General features: G+C 40.9%; 2 protein-coding genes across 4 annotated transcripts; one reads left to right on the top strand and one right to left on the bottom strand.

Moving 5' to 3' along the window:
* Positions 1-4,141: 4,141 nt before the first annotated feature.
* DNAJB9 (DnaJ heat shock protein family (Hsp40) member B9) lies at positions 4,142-12,674 on the bottom strand. Of its 3 annotated transcripts, none has more exons than XM_027457297.3 (3): positions 12,550-12,674; positions 9,209-9,436; positions 4,142-7,833 (listed from the first exon to the last, which is right to left on the bottom strand). In XM_027457297.3, the coding sequence occupies exons 2-3, from the start codon at positions 9,423-9,425 to the stop codon at positions 7,403-7,405; spliced, it is 648 nt and encodes a 215-aa protein (XP_027313098.2). In that variant the 5' UTR covers positions 9,426-9,436; positions 12,550-12,674; the 3' UTR covers positions 4,142-7,402. The 3 variants fall into 3 exon arrangements, with proteins under 3 accessions (XP_027313098.2, XP_027313107.2, XP_005019083.2); XM_027457306.3 differs by having other exon boundaries at positions 12,443-12,559; XM_005019026.6 differs by lacking the exon at positions 12,550-12,674 and adding an exon at positions 12,200-12,406.
* A 63-nt stretch (positions 12,675-12,737) lies between these two features.
* THAP5 (THAP domain containing 5) lies at positions 12,738-19,060 on the top strand. The gene is made up of 3 exons (XM_027457290.3): positions 12,738-12,896; positions 16,014-16,203; positions 17,532-19,060. The coding sequence occupies exons 1-3, from the start codon at positions 12,814-12,816 to the stop codon at positions 18,492-18,494; spliced, it is 1,236 nt and encodes a 411-aa protein (XP_027313091.2). The 5' UTR covers positions 12,738-12,813; the 3' UTR covers positions 18,495-19,060.
* The last annotated feature ends 2,064 nt before the right edge of the window (positions 19,061-21,124 follow it).

A 21,124-nucleotide genomic window follows, 5' to 3' on the forward strand; every position in this document is an offset into this window, starting at 1 on the left:
GATCTCCATGCTGCAGCTCCCCCATGGGTAGAGGAGCCCCTGGTGGAGCAGGTGGATGTGGCCTGGAGGAGGCTGTGGCCCATGGAGAGACCCTGCAGGAGCAGGCCCCAGGCCGGAGCTGCAGCCTGTGGAGAGGAGCCCACGCAGGAGCAGGGGGTCTGGGGGGAGCTGCTGCCCATACCCGTGGGGGACCCGTGCTGGAGCAGTTTGCTCCTGGGGGATGGACCCTGTGGTACGGAGCCATGTGGGAGCAGTTCTTGAAGAGCTGCTGCCTGTGGGCAGCCCCCACAGGCTCAGTTCAGGAAGGACGGTATCCCATGGGAGGGACCCCACGGGAAGCAGGGCAGAGAGGGACCATGAAGGAGCAGCGGAGATGAAGCGTTAGGGACTGACCACAGCCCCCATTCGCCTTCCTGTTCCCCTCTGCTGCTGGGACGGGGGGGTGTGGGGGGGAGAGGGTAGAGGATGGTGGATGGGTGGAAGGTGGTTTTAACTTTCTTTTAGTTCTCACTGTTCTACTCTGTTAGTTATGGGCAATAAATTATGTGTGTGTTTTGCCCGTGACAATAATTGGTGAGTGATCTCAGTGCCCTTATATCAACCCCATGAGCTTTTTTTCCCATCACATTTTCTCCTCTTGTTCTTTTGAGGAAGGGGACAGAGAGTGGTGTTGGTCGAGCTTAGCTGCCCATCAGTGTGAAACCACCACGTCCACCTTTGCAACAACGGAAGAAAAATGTTTCAACGGAAGCACCATATAAACAGGACACGTTTTGTAACACAGCCAGCAGCCATTATGTGATGCAGCACGTTAATTTGACTCTGATCCAGGCAGTACCTTACCAAAGTAAAAACACACTCAGTAAAGCCAGAAGTAACTCATGATAAGAGTACGGCGTCAGGAGACAAGAAGCCTTGCCTCTCTTTGCAGCTGTATCTCAGATTATTTACGTAACCAAGGGTGACTCAGGTCAGGGCTCAAATGCACGACTGAATTATGAGTATCTAATAAGTGACTGTGTGTCTCAGCAGCGATAACTCACGATAACAACTTGCATTGCCAGTGAAGGACACGTAAGCTGATCCCAGTGCCTTGGAACTGGGCATAAGACAGCACTTGGTTAACAAAATTCCTATGACAGGGATAACTTCATAAAGTTTTTCTTCGGTGCCTGTAAGTTGAAATAAATCATTGTTTTTAAAGAGCACAAAAGTTAATTATGGAGGTCTAAGTGTTAAAGTCTGTTATTGCCAGTACCTCATAAGAATCCTGTTTTGTTTTTGTTTTTATCAAGTATTAAATGTCCAGATTCCCTCAACACTAAGGAAATTATATAAGAAAAAAGTTACCCTACTCGCATTAGTCTACACTCACGAAAGTTTTTTGTTTCTTTGTTTGACTTCAAGGTTATCATGCAAAGTACTGCTTTAGTGTAAATTTGCTCTGCCAGGTCTTTTTTTTTTTTTTTCTTTTTGAAATGTTGATAGGTTAAATTTATACCAACAGATTTCATGTGAGAGATCCTCTGTCAGCACCTGTCTAGCTTATGTGAGATTGAGTATCATTTGTCCTACCACTGACAGGATAAAAGCAGAAAACCAGTATGAAAGCCCATGCTATGCACTTGGCTAACTCAGTAGAATATGGGGAAAGACAGGAGGAAATCAGATTGCACTGAAATGGTTTGTACCATTTCAAAAAACTTCCTTGAGTTGCAAAATATTTTTCATAAGCACAGAATAAAATGCAAGTAGAAACATAATAACTACAGCAATTGCCAAATGGGAAAAGTAGAAGGAGTGCAGCCCAAGATATCAAAAGGAAAAAAAAAAAAAAAAAAAAAAAAAGAAAAATAAAAGGAGGGGGCAGGGGGAGGTGTTACACAAGGAACAGAGAATGTGTCTCTTGATTTTAATCAAGTGTCTGGATGCCTACTTGTGCAATTAGCTCTAGGGATTCTGCTTTGGCAGGGGGTTTGGACCCAATGATCTCTCAAGGTCCCTTTGAACCCCTGCAATCCTATGATTAATAATTTTTTTTTAACAACAAACCACAAGCTCTGCCTTCAGTTCCTAGCAGAAGCATGTTGTATATATGTTTCATCTGCACAGGTCATTATTCCATTTATTTGTACACAAGTGCTAACATCTGAACCGACCCCAGCTGCATAGCCAGCACTCCCTCCACACTGCCCTGTCTCCAAGCTTGAGCTACCAAGAGGTGGCAGAATCATCAACTCCCAAGCAGGTGGGTTAGCTCCCTAACAGGCCGAAGACCCGCATTATTTTAAAAGACTTCAAATTTACATATTAAAGCAGAATGACTGGCTCAAAGTCTTTGTTTGGACGCATTAAGGAATTTGGGTGGAGGATAGAGTATCTTCTCTCTCTGCTGGAACTCTGCATGCTCAGCATTATGATCGTGGCATTGTAATGGGTTCTTGTTCTTCAGCCAGGTGGAGTCTGGAGAACGCTGCCCCAGGACAGGCATTTCAGATCTGCTTTATAATTTAATTGAGTTCTCTAAAGTGCCTATTGTTGCATGACAGAAGAGAAACGTATGTTACCCCTGCCCCACGGGCATAATATACAACTTTTCATCAAGTCACTACCCAAAACCCTGCATATTTAAAGCTAAAAGTCTTGCCTGTGCCAGGTGTTGAAGCAAAATGGTGTGAAGTCAAGTGGGACCCCGCAGACAAGGCTCACTTCATCTTTCTTATTTCTCATTTAGCATATTCACCTCTGTGCCAGTGGGAGATGAGGAACAGATGATAGTGGTATCATCAACAAGCAACCACCTAAAATGTATTTCCTCTTCTACTAGTGTTTAGATAAAATTCTGGTAACAAGTGGTGCCTAACGAGGTTTGTTGTGAAACAGAAAACCACAGCTTCTGGAAACAGCAATACATAGTTACATTGCCTGGGTCAGTTGATGCGGACTAATTAATGTTCTGCATCTCTTGACCTAATCCACCCCGCCCAAACAGCAGATGTCCTGGACTCTGGAGAAAGAGAGAAAAAAAAAAAAAAAAAAAAAGATTCCTTCCACACCCCATCTGAGGGTACCATCCTGTAGCTCAATATCCTGCAACACATCCATAACATCCCTGAAGTCATATGAAGACTCATCTCCATATGTTGCCCCCCACACCGTCCACTTTATTAAAACATTATAAGTGCTGCATTGCAAGAGATTCCTGTTTTGGAAGATGAGCTGCACCACTAGTGCATGTCCCCTGGGTCTCCCACAATTCCCAGTCTCTCCCTGGAGCCAGGCCAGTATCCCCAGTGGACCTCAGTCTCCATCATTCAGACCAACTGCATGCGTAACAGGAGACACCACATACTCCCTGGTCAGGCAGCCGTATCAGGAAAAAGGAGAGTCCTTTATTCATGTTTCATCTGGGACCTGACTGGCAACTGAAACACAAACGTGCATTTTCAGCCTGACTACTTCCTAGAAAGGTTCCAGGCTAGAGGTTGCCATCCCTGTGCAGGGGGGAGTGCAGTGATTCATAAGGAGCTGGGTGAGCACTAACACTACAACAAGCACTACAAACATTTTCTTCCCTTACATCCAGCCTGAAACTGTCCCTGCGTGTGGTTCTGGCTTCCAGAAGTAATGCTATCTACAGTTCGTCAGCTGAAGACTTCAGACAATCAAGTCCCAGAAAAGCTCTTAAGAGGCGCTCTCAATATGAGTTAAACACAAACAACCATCCCTCAGCATCAAGCAGAGATCTTCCATCATCTCCAATACATTTAGACCTAAAAATTTGGTTTTGCACTGTTAAGATGGAAGACTTGCTCAAGTTCCAGGAAAGACAGTTCTAATGATAGATGGCACAATGAGACATGTCTGAAACTTTCACATCCCCCACCTTTGAAGGATTAGGCCTGAAAAAAAAAAAAAAAACAGAAAAAGAAAAACAGACCAGGGAAAAATCACATCTATTTCTTTCAGTTCCAATTCCTTTTCCCTGTCAATCCCCATCATCCTATTGATGTCTTCACAGAAAAAAAGTAGCACTCAAGGTGCTCTATAAAACACAAGTTCTACACAACATCCTTTAATCTGACTTCAATCTACAAACTACTGTGAGGGAAGAAAAGAAAAAAAGATTTCCACACACAAACAATTTTCACACATTTAATGTAATGGCACCCTAATCATGTTTACAGTACTTTCATCTCCATTAGATACTGTGTTTCAAAAGCATAACAGGAAAAAACAAATGTGAGTAGAACACTAGTCTTTTATAAAGTGTTAGAAACTCAACATTTGGAGTTACATATGCATAAATGCCTTCTTAAAAACTAAGAGTTGTATTTTTCACCCTTACATAACAAAAAAATAACCTTTGCTGGGTCTTTTCACAAGATGTGGAGATCAAGGATGACAAGACTCAAGCACTTGAGAAACTCCTGAAGTCAGGGGTGTCATAAGGTTATATTAGGACTTCCGTTAGCAAGCCTGCCATGAAGCAGACCCTATAAATAGGAAAAGAATGTGCAAGGGCTCCAAATAAGTGAGACGCACTGCATGTTTTGCAAGCTTGTGCTCTGACAGCCGTGAACTGCAGACTGCTGACTGAGGAAAGCCTGTCTGAATTTTTTCAGCTGAGTCCTCTTAAAATACACCCATCATAGAAAGCCATCGGGATAGCAATACACTACTCTTCTATCCTGACAACCTCTCCTTTGGATTTTAGCTCTGATCAACAACCAAAGCAAGCAAAAAGGTCACTCTGAGAAGCCACAGTAATTACAGGATGTATTTGTTGGTTTTCCTATGAGATGTGATTTAAGAGAACTAATATGGAAGCAGATAAAAATAGACTAGGCAAAAGTCTTTTTAAGGTACTATTAGCAAGAAAATTAGTGATCCAATCATTTTATTACCAGCTCCATACTTTAGCTTTCAAGAGACAAGGAAAACAAGCACACTTTATATTAATAAAGCTTGGAGCATCCTTGAAGAGGGGGAGCTAACACAGAAGCAACCAAGGATTTATTTTCACTTACAAAAAAAACAAAACAAAACACAACAGCTTTTGCCTGAAAGAGGAACTCATGTAGCCACTTCAGATATTTACATTTTGGCAGTAGCTGTGCTTCCTACAATTTACAAAGCTCGTTTTAGGGAACAGTCCCAAGTTCATAACCAGAGAAAACTACCTTTGGAGAAGTCAGTAGTTTGCTTATGGTAAGAACTTTAAGTATTCCTTCTTCAACACTTAAAAACTGCTCATTCTGCTGTTTCCAAGTTATTTTTAAGTAATTAAGAAACTGTTCACTAGACTGAGAAATACATTAATATTTTACCTTCACAGCCTGCTTCTAGAGTTGTTTCCCACCTGCAAATTCCAGCAAATTCCAATCCCTATAGAACATTACTTAATACTTAAATACAACAGCATTACTGAAAGGATGTAGCTTTTATCAGTGTGAACAAATCTCCCCAAATACATACGGAAACGTTCTCTCTCAAAAATATAAATTGATATTTGTGAGAAAATAATTCGTAACTATAAGTTAGTGACTTGTTCACTTGGATGCCCACATGGTATGAATCAGACAATTCAATTCACGCTTAGGACTGATGGAGTCTGTTAAAACAGCTGCAGAAATCTACATGAATTACAACTTTCAGTTCAGTCATATTACTTATACAGAAGAAACTAATATCTACTTACACAGAAAGAGGGTGGAAGTAACAGACATAGACACTCACCCCAGCACTTTTCCTACTGTAAGAATATTGCACATTCCGATAATGTTGCACAAATTACTGGCTTTTTATAAAGACCATATATGAGGTATTAGTCCATTAATAAATAAAGAAAAACATGGAAACGGAAAAGCACTTAATACAATGCAATAATCCAAGTAATTAGTGAATGAGAACTGAATAAGCAATAATACACACCCTTATGGGAAAGGTTAAAGTTACTTAGCAAACAGTCAGCTTTCAGTATCAGTTCAAGAAACAAATGGTTAGATCTCTTTGAAGATTTTAAGAATTCAAAACTTATTTGCAATATTGCTGTTCAAAATGCTCATTTTGCTCATGCAATCAATTTGAAAGGTAAATTCTTCACTCACGCTTAAGAAAAGATAGCAATATGTGTATGATAGCAACCTTACAAAGGGGAATCAATTTCATATACTGGACTTATACTATTGGTTAAGAAATAAAATTGAAGTTTTGGGTTGACATCAGTTATATTAAGAGATTTGTTATGTTTTGAATAGTTTATACTGGTTATGGATTTCCATGGCACTGAAACTGTTACCCATTAGCACTGCTTTTATTATCAGATTCCAGCACCACAAGGCATTAGGTGAACACATGGATTGTAATTTTCAGTTTTACTCTTTCTTTATGACAAGAGTTTACCTTTCAAATCACAAAGCTAAAAGCTCCCTGCTGACAAGCAGTCAATCTAAACAATCTACCTTTTTTTTTTTAATTATTATTATTATGTAAACCCTTCCAGAAACACTAGGAATCTGTAGGTAAGCTTATCGTGTTTAAGTTTGCAAAAGCAGAGTATTAAAGTTCAAAAAACTGAGCTATGGAAACTACATTGCACACATGACAATATAACAAGCATAAAGCAAGAGTGTACTCAATATGCTCTTCCAAACTTTAAGGGATATTTGTGTTTTGGAGGTGAGAGACACGCTAACCTCGTGAATATGGAACTGTATACATGAACAGCCCTTAAGAAAGTCAAGGGTTATACACATCCTAAAAATACTTTCAGGCCAATGAAAAGTTACTTGGAAATAGAAGTCATTCCTGCATCACTCTCCTAGTGAAACACATTTTTAAGTTGGAGAATAACATGTGTTTTATTTTTAATAGATTTGCAGTGCTGGACAGTAACAAATAAAGACCCAGGTAAGTTATATTTCTGCTGCTATTTTGTGTAAGATGTCTAATTTGTGCAGTAAGTCCACATCAAGTAAAAACTGCTAGTGAAAACTCAGAAAGTCATGATAAAAAAAGCAGCACTTCAGAATAAAGTATCTCCTCTGCTGAAATCCATGCACCAGTAACTCAAACATTCTTAAATTGGCATAGGAGAATTATATTACATATCTAAAATTAAAAAAATATATCATGTGTTAAAGTTCAAATTTACAGAAAGTGTTTACTAAACTGAAAAACACAATTTCTTCTGTCACATGGGATTATTTCTCTCCCATTTTAAGAAGTTACTGAGGCATTTAGTTCCAATTGCATGTTATTTCTATTCTGAGAATTAGTTTCATCTATAATTTCTTTATAGCAGTTGTGTTAAGTGTTGTTCAGAACACAGATTTTTTTTCCATATTAGCACAAAACCAAGGAAAATTATGAAGATGTTGAAAGAAGAGGAAAGGAAACATTATTGTCCAGAACAGTCCGTGTATGTAGTGACCATGTTTCCTCGTCTCTGAGTGACAGTCCTACAGTGCTTGCTGGATCCATGAAACCTGCTGTCAGTTCGCACTGCATGTCGGTGTGCATTTTCAAAGTCACTAAAAGAAAACATTTTTTCCATATTTTCAAACACATCGTCAAACAGTCCACCTCCAAAGGAGAACTCTTGGAAAGAACGTCTTTGCCGACTGTGAGCTTCCCGATGACTTCGGAAGTGATTTTCAAAGTGCTTTTTCGACCGTGAGTTTTGACTGAAGAGGTCAAAGTCTTTGAACAGATCATCAAAGTTGAAGTTAAATGACTGACGGAATGGGCTTCCATTATTTCCTTGTCCTCCATGACGGCCAAATTGATCGTATTCTCTTCGTTTATTCTCATCTGATAATGTTTCATATGCTATTTCAGTTTAAAAAGAAAAAAAGTAGAAAAACTTCAGTTGCACGTCCATTATAAAGACAAACACATACACAGAACAACAGCACAGTAAACTCTAGCCACACTGCAGTTACAGCTAAGTGGCAAGCTAAACAGCATGGAGATAAAATAAAGGAAATTAATTACCATATGACCAAATTTTCGACTTCACAGAAGTTTAACAATAAACCTAGATTTTGTAATTGGGGATACCTGAAATGGAATTAGGTTTCTATCTGATCTTGGTCCAAAACTACATCTACTGGTGCTCCAAGGCAGAAATTGACAGATAACATACACAGTGTTACTAGAATGGGTATTTTAAACCCCTCCATTTTCTTACCTGTCATTGGCTTACCAACTATTCTAAATAGCTCAATATTTATTTGGAACTCCTGCTTCCTCCTGTTAGCATATGCTAACAGCTGCTGTATCTAAAGATACACTACATTAACCACTACCTTTCTTCCAAAAGAACAGTTCTGCAGACATGAAGATAAAACCCAGAAGTCACGTTAGCTTTGTCATGCAAAATGCCTATGTTATAATAGTCTATGGGGAGCAGAAACGGGAACACTATTTTTCAGCAAGCCTTTTTATGTTCTTGATCATTCGTTTCCATCAGTATACGTTAATCCCAGAACACATAAGAATGGCGTATTCCTAGGATCACAGGATAGTTCAGGCTGGAAGTGCCCTCAGGTCTCTAATCTAATGCTTTGCACAAAGTAAGGTCAGCTATGAGATCAGACTAGTTATTCAGGGCTTTATCCACTCATTCCTGAAGACTCTCCAAGGATGGGACGTGCACAGCCTCTCTGATCATCCTGTTCAAACACTTGCCTGTCCTCATGGTGAAGAAAGTTTCAAAGTTTTTCCTTATAGCCACATGGCATCTCTCATACTTGCTGCCTCTTGTATTCTTACCAAGAACCACTGAAGAGCCTTGCTGCAGATTGTTTTTAATAAAAACACACAAAATCTCCCCATAAGTGCTGTAAGGTTTCCATTAGGTCCCCCTGAAACCTTAGTAACCCTGAGCTGGATCTTACTAGACAGACCAGAATATAAGGAGAGTATTTGAAATACTCTTCTACTGCCAAAGTTGTCCTCCTGCCAAGTATTTTTTGTAAGAAGAGGCATGAGCCTAGAAGTCTAACAGGCAGGAATGCATAAACTGTGCAAAAGGCCTGCCTATGTGCAAGAAAATGGAAAACTGATACGGGGCATTTGCACCACAGAAATATAACGAAAAAAATTAATCTCTTATTCAGTAAAAACAGTACACTTCAGTTACTGCATTTGTTCACAGATATAAGCCACGTATCCAGTTAAGACTGAGGTTAGCATACATTACCTTCAGCAATTTCTCTAAATTTTGCTTCTGCACCAGGACTCTTATTTTTGTCTGGGTGGTATTTCATGGCCAGTTTGTGAAACGCCTTCTTGATCTGGCGGTCAGATGCATTTTTTGGAACTCCTAAGATATCATAATAGCTCTCCGTAGCCAGTATTAACTCCGTTATCATTAAAATGCAGAGGGCAAATGTGAAGACAGATTGTGTAGTTGCCATTTCTCTGGTTCCTAGAAAGAAAGAGAAATATACATGAACAGGTTATTTCAGGTTCCACAGCAGCTTAAAAAGGCACAACCATAAACTGAAAGAGGAAGACGTGTTTTTTTTTAGGAGTCACTCTGTGACTGACACATCAGCAAGTTCTTTCACCTTTGTTGTTAGTTAACAAACCCCACCTCCCTAGGTTCACAGTCACAGAATACGTGAATGGAAATGATGCAAATTCACATTTCACATCCATCTCAGGTGCTCTTTTGTGTTCACCTTTGGTCTACAGCTATCCTTACCCACACATTTCCCCCCAGTCCTGTTTCCAGTTGTTGAATTAAACATACAGTACCTTCACTGCATGAAACAGTTCATGCTGGCGTACCCGGACTAGCTTTAAACTAAGCCCTACGTTCTAACTTCTAAACTAAGTTCTAGGATCATTAACACAGCAGCTCTAAATTAGAGCACAGGTTTCAAAACCTACCGAATGTGCTGGTAGAATAACTCACTGATTAGCTTGTGCAACATTAAGAACCTGAAAACACAACAGGCCTGAAAAACAACTTTGGGCTGCAGGAAATCACAACTGTTAGATGCTCAGTCAGCTTCAGAAGGTCACCTAACTGACCTAAGGTGAGTATGATACAAGGAAATACTCGTCTAGAGTACAGAGGTCAGTCAAGTAGAACACTATTTTATAACGGGCTGGGCTTGATTTACTTGCATTTTAGATTGTATTCTAAATATAAACACCTACCATACCTCTGATATCAGAGAATTTATCTAATAAATGCCACAGCATATAAAGATTTACACATGCAATTCTCAATGTCTGAACTGAGCTCAAAAAAAACTTCTATACAAACAGCTTAAACTGTAACTAAAAGTTTAACTATTTTTTAACAAATGTATTTGTCAAAAACTTATACTTAAAAAGAATTGAAACTAAAACTCAGGGAAAAAGCAGTGGCATAGATAAGATGCAGAAAAAAAAATCAGCTCCATGTAGCCATATCATCTTTTATGATTTTTTTTTTTTTTTTATAAATGACAAGAGTGGGCTCTTCCTACCAGAAGACAAGCTCAAACTATATTTGAAGGATTTATGCATATAAAAAAGTACGTAAAACATACAGTACCGAAACACGAACATTCAAAGACAGAATGCTGGTTGTCCCCTAACCAGTAGGATGTATGGCAATGCCTTGAACATGCCAGAAATAACATGGTCCCCCCAACCCCCATCAGATTGCACTGATGTGACAGTATCACAATCACAACTCAAGGAGAAGAATTCTATAGCTAAGCGTAGCATTATTCTCCTGAAAGCTGAATAAGCTAACTTGACTCTAGCTTTAATGGTACTCCAACTATACTTTTAGTCAGTACGTGGCCTAAACATTTGTCACTCGAAGGTTTTGAATTCTGTGTATCAGGTACTCATATGAGACAACTCAGACTTTAATAGGAAGTCCACACCCTCTAAAGAAAATGAACACCTAAGCATCAAAATTGGCAAAACTACCATTTCTAATAGGTAAGGCAGGGGGCTAAAACGAATGTTGTAAGGTCAGAGCAAAAAGCTCATGTACGATTAACATTCTCATGCCCTCTTAAGCATTTATTTGGCAAGCAGCCCGCGTGATATCAAGTGGTAAGGAGCAGCAGTTGAAACAAACTGTATTTTGAGCACTGTATCTAGATACCAAATGGACGGTTCTTTTCCATGTTCCCCTTGCATGACACTGGACGTATTCTTAGCACAAGAAGCTTTCCAAGCATTTTCCACATATTTTCACCCACCAGTTCGCTAACCTGAAACTCTGCCACCTGGATGCCAAGACACACGTACATCCCTCCACACTTTTGTGTGCTTTCTTTCTGTTTCTGCTTTGCAGATACAGGCTCACGTCTTCCTACCATGCCAAAGATTACATAAGCATGATGTAGGTGTGAGGAAATGAAATAAAAACCAATCTGTTCCACTTTCTGGAGGCTTAACTCCATGCTTCTACTAGTAAACACCAAAAGGTGCTAAGAATAGTTATTTAACTCCTTCATTAAGGGACAAACCCTCTATTATAACTTCCAGAATTATCAGACCCTGAGAATGTCAAGTCACTCAAGTTTTCTGCTCTGCCTAAGTCCCTCAACTTCTATGACTCTTAATTAAGGAATTATAGCTAGGTTTTTCTTTATTTCTCTATAGCTTTACATTGAGATTTTGGTAATGCAGATCCACGCTCTACTACCCCCGGTTTTACTTGGATTTCTAGGCTTTTTTAATTTGTACTAAAAATTGACTGAATTTTAAATAAATAATAAAAAACGGACACATTTATTTGCACTTAAACTCCCCAAAACCTCTATCAAACCTGTTACGCTTTAAAGAAATGAAGCTTCAGAACACTGGCAGACTTAATGCTGTCCTTGAACAACTCTGTGAAACACGCATGGAATAATAAAACTCACACGAAAAACAAACATAAAGGAAACCCATACATAGGCAGCATTTTAACCTGATAACAAGTCTTAAGTTTACACGATATATTTTGAATTATTGAGTTTTTTTCACCAGAAGATGTACAATATGGAGCGAGCATCTCAGCGTTGCTCATGGCATCTCAGCTACCGATACAGGCCAGGCCCGACCTCCTCCCCGCTCCCCGAGTACCTCTGCTATTACTTTCGCTACAAAGCCTCTTGTCCACGCTGACTCTGCGTCTGCCTCCCCTCCCCATTAAGTAAGTTTCACTTCGGAGGCTCTGCACTTTAATTACCTCGAATTTATCCTCGGTTAAGTACCGCTGAGCTCTGTACGCCTCCTCACACTAAGCTTCACCACAGAACAGCCCCTGTAACTTCCGAAGAGCACTGGAGAGCCCCCTCCGAGCCGCGCACACCCAGCATCAGCCAGGGCTTTACACCAAGGAGCCATTAACCGAGCACCCCGCGCCCCAACCACCACCGGCAGGTGCCCGACCCTCAGCCCCTGCCCTCTGAGGGCCTCCCTCCTGCCTCACCCACTGCTGCTGCGGGCCTGCCGGCGGCCGAGTGCCCGGGCCAGGAGCGGAGCGGCCCCGCCACGCTCCCCTCAGGGGGTCCCACTCCCCCCCCCCCCACTCCTCACCTCAGCGCCGCCGTCCCCGCGCGCCGCTCCCGCCCAACGGCCCCCAGCGCGCGCAGCCCCCTCCCTCCCCTCCGCACCCCGCCCTCCCGCCGCTGCTACACGAAGCGCTGCGCCATTGGTCCCCCCGCCACCACGTGACTCCGCGGCGGGCCGCCCCCTCCCTCCCCTCCCTCCCCTCCCCGTTGTCCCCGTGACTGCCGCCCCCCCCCCCGCAGCCCCCCCTGCCCGTGGTTCCGGGCCGGCCGGGGCCGGGGCCGCGCCGCCATGCCGCGGTACTGCGCCGCCGCCTGCTGCAAGAACCGCGGCGGGCAGAGCGCCAGGGACCGCCGCAAGCTCAGCTTCTACCCGTCAGTGGGCGGCCCGGGGGGCTCGGGGGGAGCGGGCGGGGGCTGGGAGGGTGCGGGGAGGGGAAGGGAAGGGAAGGGAAGGGAAGGGAAGGGAAGGGAAGGGAAGGGAAGGGAAGGGAAGGGAAGGGAAGGGAAGGGAAGGGAAGGGAAGGGAAGGGAAGGGAAGGGAAGGTCAGTGCTGCTGTGGGGGCTCGGAGCTGAGCTGCTCGGCCCTGCGAGGGGCACGGAGCCGGTACCGGCGGGTCGCTGTGGCGTTAAGGCGCAGTAAATGCGGGTGTGTGGAGATAATGCTTAATTTCTGACGCTGAGGAGAAAATCGGCTCCGCAGGCAGCCCGGGACTGGGTTTGGGTGAGCCCAGGGCTGAGCCGTGAGCTGGGTTCGCTGCACGGCCGCTGTTCGGCAGGCGGTGTTGATCCTGCATCAGGAAGTCTCACAGGAAAACACCGTCAGAAGGGCTTTAGATCAGATTAAACTACTTCACCTACAACATACACCATGCGTGGTTCAGCCAAAATACGTTATCATCATAAAACAATCATGAAAACGAGTGGAAATACATCTTCTATAGTAATATGAATAATTTGAGTACCACACGGATGATCAAAGCAAGTTGGAGTGCTGGTACATACTTACATTCAAGTGCATGACATGGTCCCTGGTGCTTAGGGACATAGTTCAGTGGTAACACTGGTGGTAGGGTGATGGTTGGACCAGATGGTCTTGGAGCTCTTCTCCAACTCTCATAATTCTATGATTTCAAAATCCCTGCCATTTTATCTAGCCATTGAACTATTTTGTGTTAAAACTGTCACAGTCTGGTAGAAGAGGTGCTGAGACTTGTTCATACCAGATATGGTATATTAGATGCTATAACAGGTAACAGGTATAACAGATGCTATTATAACAGATATAACAGATGCTATAACAGTATAACAGATGCTATTGATGATTTAGGGGGTATTTGAGAGCAGGAGCAGGTTTTGGCAAAGTTATTCTTTAGCCAAAATAATAAATCTCATGACCAGACTTTGTCTCTCACCGCAGATTTTTTTTTGTTTCCCAACGTGAAGCTGGCTGGTGGTGGGGAAGGCAGTGAGTGCTGAGTTGCAAGGGTAATGGCAGTGGAAGCAAATGCTTTCCAGGCCTTCTTGGAGAAGGTGTGTTTGGTGGTGTGACCTTCTACTGAAGGAACCTTGTCCTCTTACTGAGAACCTTCTTTGGACCTAGATAGTAACATCCCAGGCTGAGCTCTGTAACATGCTGTATAATATGTGTAATGCTGCTATTGGGTGTACACAGTCTGAGCAGGCAGCAATTGAAGAGGCTGAACCACTGACCTGTCCTTGAGAGGTTATCTTCTTTTTACTGGTGTTATTCTTTGCATTCCTGCGAAGAGCTGGTTGGATCAACAGTTTGCACCGTTTCCTTGGTAACTTGAAAATTTAAATGGCAACAAATTCAAAAGGTGGGATAAAGGTTGGAAAAGTGCAGCTACTTGCAGTTTTAGGACACTGTGGGCCTGCAGAGGAGGGTCATTGCCATGTGTGGCTGTTGAAAAGAAACCTGTGGTTTCAGGGGTGGGATCTAGGGTTTGCCAAGATGTAACCAACCTTTCATAGAATTTGGGTGACACACAGCCCCTCGGCACCCCAGGCTCTCTGCACAGCTTCTGTTTTGTGGGAATACCTCACTGCTGCACCATTTTTCGTGCATTGAAGTTCAGTTAATGTTATTCTGGTCTATTAACATACAATAACAAACATCATAGAAAGAACTGGTTAATTAAAAGGAAAAAATCAGCTATTTAGGGAGAAAGACAAAACTGGTTTGTAATGTAGGCACTTGTCACATCTGGATGGTTGTCACCCCCTCATACTACCAACATCTAATACTCTTTACGTCCTACACTTATGATTAGGTCAGGTTTGATGACCAAATGAATTTCTCTTTTACTTAAAGTGCAGTGTTTGTTTTTTTTTTTTTGTTGCAGTTATTGTTCATGATTCTGTGGAATATTAGAGTATTGCTTTCTTAAGAGGAGTCATTTATTGGTGTTCAGAAATCAAGTTATGTTCTATGTATTATATGTGATTATAGGCTAGTGTAGAAAGAAACTTAGCACTCCCAGCGAAATCTGCAAGCACATTTCAAGTACTTTGATGTCCGTCTAGTAAGAGCTGAGAGTTCAGGGTGGTCTGAACATATGTGTTGCCATTACCCTAACTGCATGACTGGACATGCATCATAATGAGCCTTTAATTTCCCTTCAATTTTTGGGTCTTGTGATTCATTGAGTAAATTACATATGTTGGCTCATTTTCTTTTAACTTAGCTCGCTTTCCCATGTAATATGACTGTTTGCATATACTTTCAAAATAAATTTCATATATTTTGCAAGTAGGTTAGAGGGTTGAAAAGTTAGTTATGGGTTACATGACATTGTTGGGATACTCAACACTGTAAGACAGCTTAATTTCTGAAACCAAAAGTAAATGCACACCAGCACAAAACATTTTTACTTTTTGAACAAAATTTAGATCCTGCACTGGAAATGCTATTCACATTTATAAGTTATCAGACAACCCTGAATATGGTGTATGCTAAGAGACACTTAGTCAAAGAAAAATAATGACAAAAGGATTGGGTAATAATTTTGTGTAGTAAGGAAAAAAATACTATCTATAAAATGAGGGCCAGGTCTAACACTTATTTAATGAAGTATTTCATCAGACTTCAGGAGAACTACATTTTGAGCAAGTATTGCAAAATCAAGACTTTTTAAACACCTTGGCCTAGGGCTTTGAAGCCCTTTACCAGCAGAAATCAATAGAAATTCCACTATTGAACTCTGGAGCAAATATCCAAATAGAAACTGTTTTGATGGTTATTAGATTAACATGTAATTGACATCCTGATTAGCTTTTCATATTTAGAAAAAAAAAAAAAAAAGAAAGAAATTAAAATCATTCCTTTCAAGAGAATCAAGTAAGGAAGGACAGCCTCGTAAGGAACAACAGAATGTTCTTTGTTTATAAAGAAAACAGAAAGAAAGAAAGAAAAAAATAACAATTCTTTGCTTTTCTGTTTCTTTTTTTTCCCCAACTGTTTTAAAAAAGATTTCCACTTCATGATAAGGAGAGACTTGAGAAATGGTTGCGGAATATGAAACGAGATGCATGGACTCCAAGTAAACACCAGCTTCTATGCAGTGATCATTTTACCCCCGATTCCCTTGATGTGCGATGGGGTATACGATACTTGAAACATACAGCTGTACCAACAATTTTCTCTTCCCCAGATGATGAGGTAATGTGTTCCTATCTTTTATCACAGTAGAAAGCTAACCAACTATTTCTGTAATAAAAATGTGCTAATTGTCTATAATATACTCATAGTTTATTTAAAAAATACCTGCCCATCAAAATGTTTTGCCAACAGAACTGACACAAAACTAGTGTGTGATTCCACTGTATAAAGGAAAAACAACTACCCATACTTTGTGTGGAGATTCGGTATTATTTTTTAATTGGAAATTCCAAAAGTATGTTCTTTAGAAAATTTCCCATAGAAAAGTTCTTTCACTATGTGGTTACTATTAATATTCAATTTTTTAAAGGTCTTCTATTAACTAACTGTACATAAATGCTGACTTTAGAATGTTTTTGTTTCAAACTCAGCATTTCTCTTTCCTGGCCCTAGCCTCAAACGCCTAAGAGCTCAGGAGTGTAGGCTGTTAAAGGTATGCCACAAGGGCTATTCCATCTTGTCTTTCACAGAGTTAGGGAACTGGTGTGTTGGGTTTATGTGGCAAGGGCTTGGTAGCAGGGTGGTGCTGTAGGGGTGGCCTCTGTGAGCAGAGCCCGGGATCAGCCCCATGTCAGTCAGAGCCAGCTCCAGACAGCTCCAAAAAGGACCTGCTGCTGGCCAGAGCTGAGCCAGTGAGCGATGCTGCGTGGGCCTCTGGGAGAGCAGAGATAAGAAAGGGGAAAGCAGTGCAACAGCAGCTGGGAGAGAGGAGTGAGAAAATGTGAGAGAAGCAGCCCTGCAGCCCCCAAGGTCAGTGCAGCAGGAGGGCAGGAGGTGCTCCAGGCATGCAGCAGCAGTTCCCCTGCGGCCTGTGGAGAGGCCCCTGGTGGAGCAGGCTGTCCCCCTGCAGCCCATGGGTCCCACATGGAGCAGATCTCCATGCTGCAGCCCGTGGAGCAGCCCCCGGTGCAGCAGGTGGCTGTGGCCTGGAGGAAGCTGCGGCCCATGGAGAGCTCCTGCAGGAGCAGGCTCCAGGCCGGAGCTGCAGCCTGTGGAGAGGAACCCACGCAGGAACAGGGGGTCTGGGGGGAGCTGCCACCCGTGGGGGACCCGTGCTGGAGCAGTTTGCTCCTGGGGAATGGACCCCGTGGTACCGAGCCATGTGGGAGCAGTTCTTGGAGAGCTGCTGCCTGTGGGAATCTCAGGTTGCTGAAATTAATTCAGAAGCAATTTAATTCATTCTTTCAAAATCCCTAGGATTGCTGAGATGTTAAGTATCATATTTGAAATTATATAATTCATTTGGTTTTCTTTAATTTTATCTTTGCATACATTTTTCTGTCACTTAAGACTGAAGTTTGGTGGGTTTTTTTGTTTTTGTTCTCCAGGAAAAAGACTCTTCTCAGAACAGCCCACAAGAGATAAGGAGAGAAGATGTGGAAGAAACAACTAAAAATGTAGAGTCCGAGAAAGTACCTGTATCACTTGAACTTTGTAGACCAAAGAAAAGTCCTGCAATGGCAGAAAATCTAGATGAAAAAGCAGAAGTAGTCTGCTCAATTGCATTGAGTAAACCTTTACAAATGCAAAAACTACAAAACAGAGAAGACTTTCAGGCAGACAGTGTTATTCCTGATAATTCATCTCAGCAGCATATACATCAGCCTGAGCCTGTTTTATTGGCAACAACAGTCCAGAACGTGGAAACTGCCAGTGTTCATACTTCTGTGGAGGATTCAGTAAGTTGTGCAGCTACAGTCTTGCAATTTTCAGACCCTGATTACTTGAATTCGTCTCTGAAATTGAACAATGCTTTGGGTTCAATAACTGACTATGCACTTGAAAACCCAAACTCACACATTTTAGGCTGTTCTGTTGAAGTACAGCCTACAAGTGAAAACACAGTTTTAGTCAGTACGGTCACACAAGCTATTGAACAGTTCAGTGGAGGTGAAGAATCTGTCATTGCCATCATCCTACCAGCTGAGAGTCCAAAAGAGTCTGAAATAATAGATAGTTCTTTCCCAGCTATTAAGGAAGAATTTCTCGACACGGAAGAAGAAGAAACAGATAAATCTGTGTATGTGAATGTGTATAGTGGAAGTGAAGTGTTACAAACTGAGCATTCATACTGCAAACAAGACATAGACAGAGAGCTCCTCTGGCAAAAAATTTCAAAGCTCCACTCTAAGATAACTCTACTTGAAATGCAAGAGATACAAACTCTGGGGAGACTCAGGTCCTTGGAAGCTCTTATTGGACAACTGAAGCAAGAAAACCTTATTTCTGAAGAAAAGCTCAAGATGGTAGAAAACTGCTTCACAACACTTGAAGTGACTATGATACAGTAAAGGCTTTCAGTTACTGTTCTACAGTATCTTTTCAGCCTCTTGACTGCCCTTTTGAACAAAATAAGTTTTGATTCAGTCATGCTATTTTAAATATCTAATGCAAATTGTGTGAATAGCAAATACTCTAAATATTACATCAACTCCTATCAATGCTAGATGGTAGGCCATTGCCCATAAAATATGACTTGCAAGTGAGCTTTAAAGGAAAAGCTAAAATTGTTAGTCTTGTTAAAGTATGTAAAGTGAATCAATAAAAATAAGTTTAACTTTTCCAGATGCAGGCTTCCCTGAAACATGCAAATCTTGCATTTGGGGCAGCAGCAGAATGGACAGTGTAACTGAGTAGAATGGAAAATTATAAAACAGCTGTCATAAGGAAAAAAAAAAGTCTCCTGGTTCTCTTTCAAACCAGTAAGGAGGTACGTAATACACATTGTCCAGTGAGGCCACAATTACTCTTTGGTCTTCTGTTCATCTAGCATTAATTCTGATAGCTTTTTGTACATTTTGACCTTATTAAATTCGACCATATTATTTTTTTCTGCAATAAAAGGTGTGTCCATTCATTTAGTTTTGTTTTGTTTTTTATGAGAATATTACTACAATGAACAGGTGCCGCTCCTCTTTCTGTGCTGATGGAATATTCCACTCAAATGAAAAGAAACAAATAAATAGGGATTTTTTTGTGGTTAGTAAAAAGGAAAACTAAATATTCAGTGAGTGCTATCTGCTCAGCTTTGATCATGATGCAATCTGTGTCTGTATATATATTCATGTACACTGAATAGTATACTGAAGAAAACAATGCTTTATAGAGCAAAGGGACAGAATCTGTCACTTTTTCTATAGCTAATTCTTCAAGAAGTGGGATATTGAGATTAGAAATCTGCTCCCCTGTATTGATTGTATTAACAGTTTCTAGTGTGCAGGACATGCTTATTCTGTCAGCATGCTACCGATTAGAGCTAGAGTTCAGTGTGTAGTGACTGACATTCTTGAGGGGCTTTGATGTACTTTCCTACTATTCAAGCATCTCTCCCACCACCGGTTCAGTATAGGACCGGACCTAATGTGTTTCTTTGCAGTGAATTACCTGTGCTCTCTGTTGGATTCATTCTGAAACTTTCCGGGGAATTTTTTGATTATTAAATTGAGGATCCAAGCAACAGTGATTACAAAGTTGACCTGCAACTGGAGAAGTTATAAACTAGTAAAATTTCAGAAAAAAATCCTGATAGCAATACTGAGAATGTTTCTTGTGGCATAGAGGCATAGGTATATAAACTTGGGAGAAAAAAGATCCTTACTTTTTTTTTTTTTATGGACTATCTTGGGAATACAACAGAAAAAAAAAACTTAGTAAGCATGTCACCAAGTTTATGAATTTCTCTCCTACAGGATAATTTGAGCTAATGAGACTTGGGTGGGCTTAAATGTTCCTCTGCCTTTCTACTTTGCACACAACTTTTTATACCAGATAGGTCATTGTTTATGCTTAAGTTAGCTATTCTCAGCTGAGCCTATTACCTTAGTTGCTGCCCAAAGTAACCTCTACTCTTTTCAAGCAGGGTATTACAGCTTTATTATTCTATTTTTTTAAATTTATTTTCTCATGTCTAACAATAGATGTTAAATAATATGACAGCCTGTTAACCTTGAGTGTTCAAGTAGAGCTGTGTGAATTTACCAGTTTTCCTTAATTCTGAATTTTATGCTTGATTGCTCTCTGTTAGATTATAGTCCCTCTCATCCAGTGATTTTTGCAGCACTGATCAGCATCACGAACTTTACTTTGAAAAAGGCCAGAGATGGAAAACTAGATGATTTTGCATGTAGCCTTCCTCAGAGCCAGTCTTGCAGTGATGAAGAGGCTGAACCACCACAAAACAGTCTGCAGTTTGACCAGAATTGGTGCTTTGTTTTGTAAATGGTTGTTGCAAATTGATTCCAATAAATTATTTTGGGCAGAGAAGTTTTATATTCATTTTAAAATATTTAGAATTATAGCTGACTATGTTTGCTTCCAGAAAAATATGACTAAGTTCTTAGCTTCAACAATATGCTGACACTGACTTACTCAAGCTAATCATTATAAATACAGGAAAAACTGCTGGAAATTGCCTCACTCCCGTGATTAGGTGCTATGTGTATGTCTTGTTCTCAGCATTTTCTGATCATAAAAATGTGTAACCTTTTTCACTAAACCTAAGGACTTTCAGAGATACTATGTTATTCCTTCAGATCCAATGGAAACTGCTCTTGAGCAGCTGCAGCTCACTATGGTAATAGTACATTAAATCATTAAACATTTTGTAATGTACCCAACTTATAGTGATCAAAATTAAATGATCTTATTTGTCTTTTCAATATTTTTGCATTTGCACCTTTTTTAAAAAAAACATTTGACTGCTTGTTTCCAGTGATTCAATTAATAATTTCATCATTTTACAGATTTAAGAGGCGTCAGCAGTTTAATACACATATTGAACTGTTAAGCTGTTTCTCTTCTACTACTACAGAAATATGGCATTTGGCTTTTCCCTAGATCTTCATTTAAATTCCACCAACTTTAATAAAGTCACGGACAAGCAGTGTCGCTCCGCATGGAATAAACTGTTACTCATTTCCCC

This window comes from Anas platyrhynchos, chromosome 1 (assembly GCF_047663525.1).
Source record: "Anas platyrhynchos isolate ZD024472 breed Pekin duck chromosome 1, IASCAAS_PekinDuck_T2T, whole genome shotgun sequence".
NCBI lineage: Eukaryota > Metazoa > Chordata > Aves > Anseriformes > Anatidae > Anas > Anas platyrhynchos.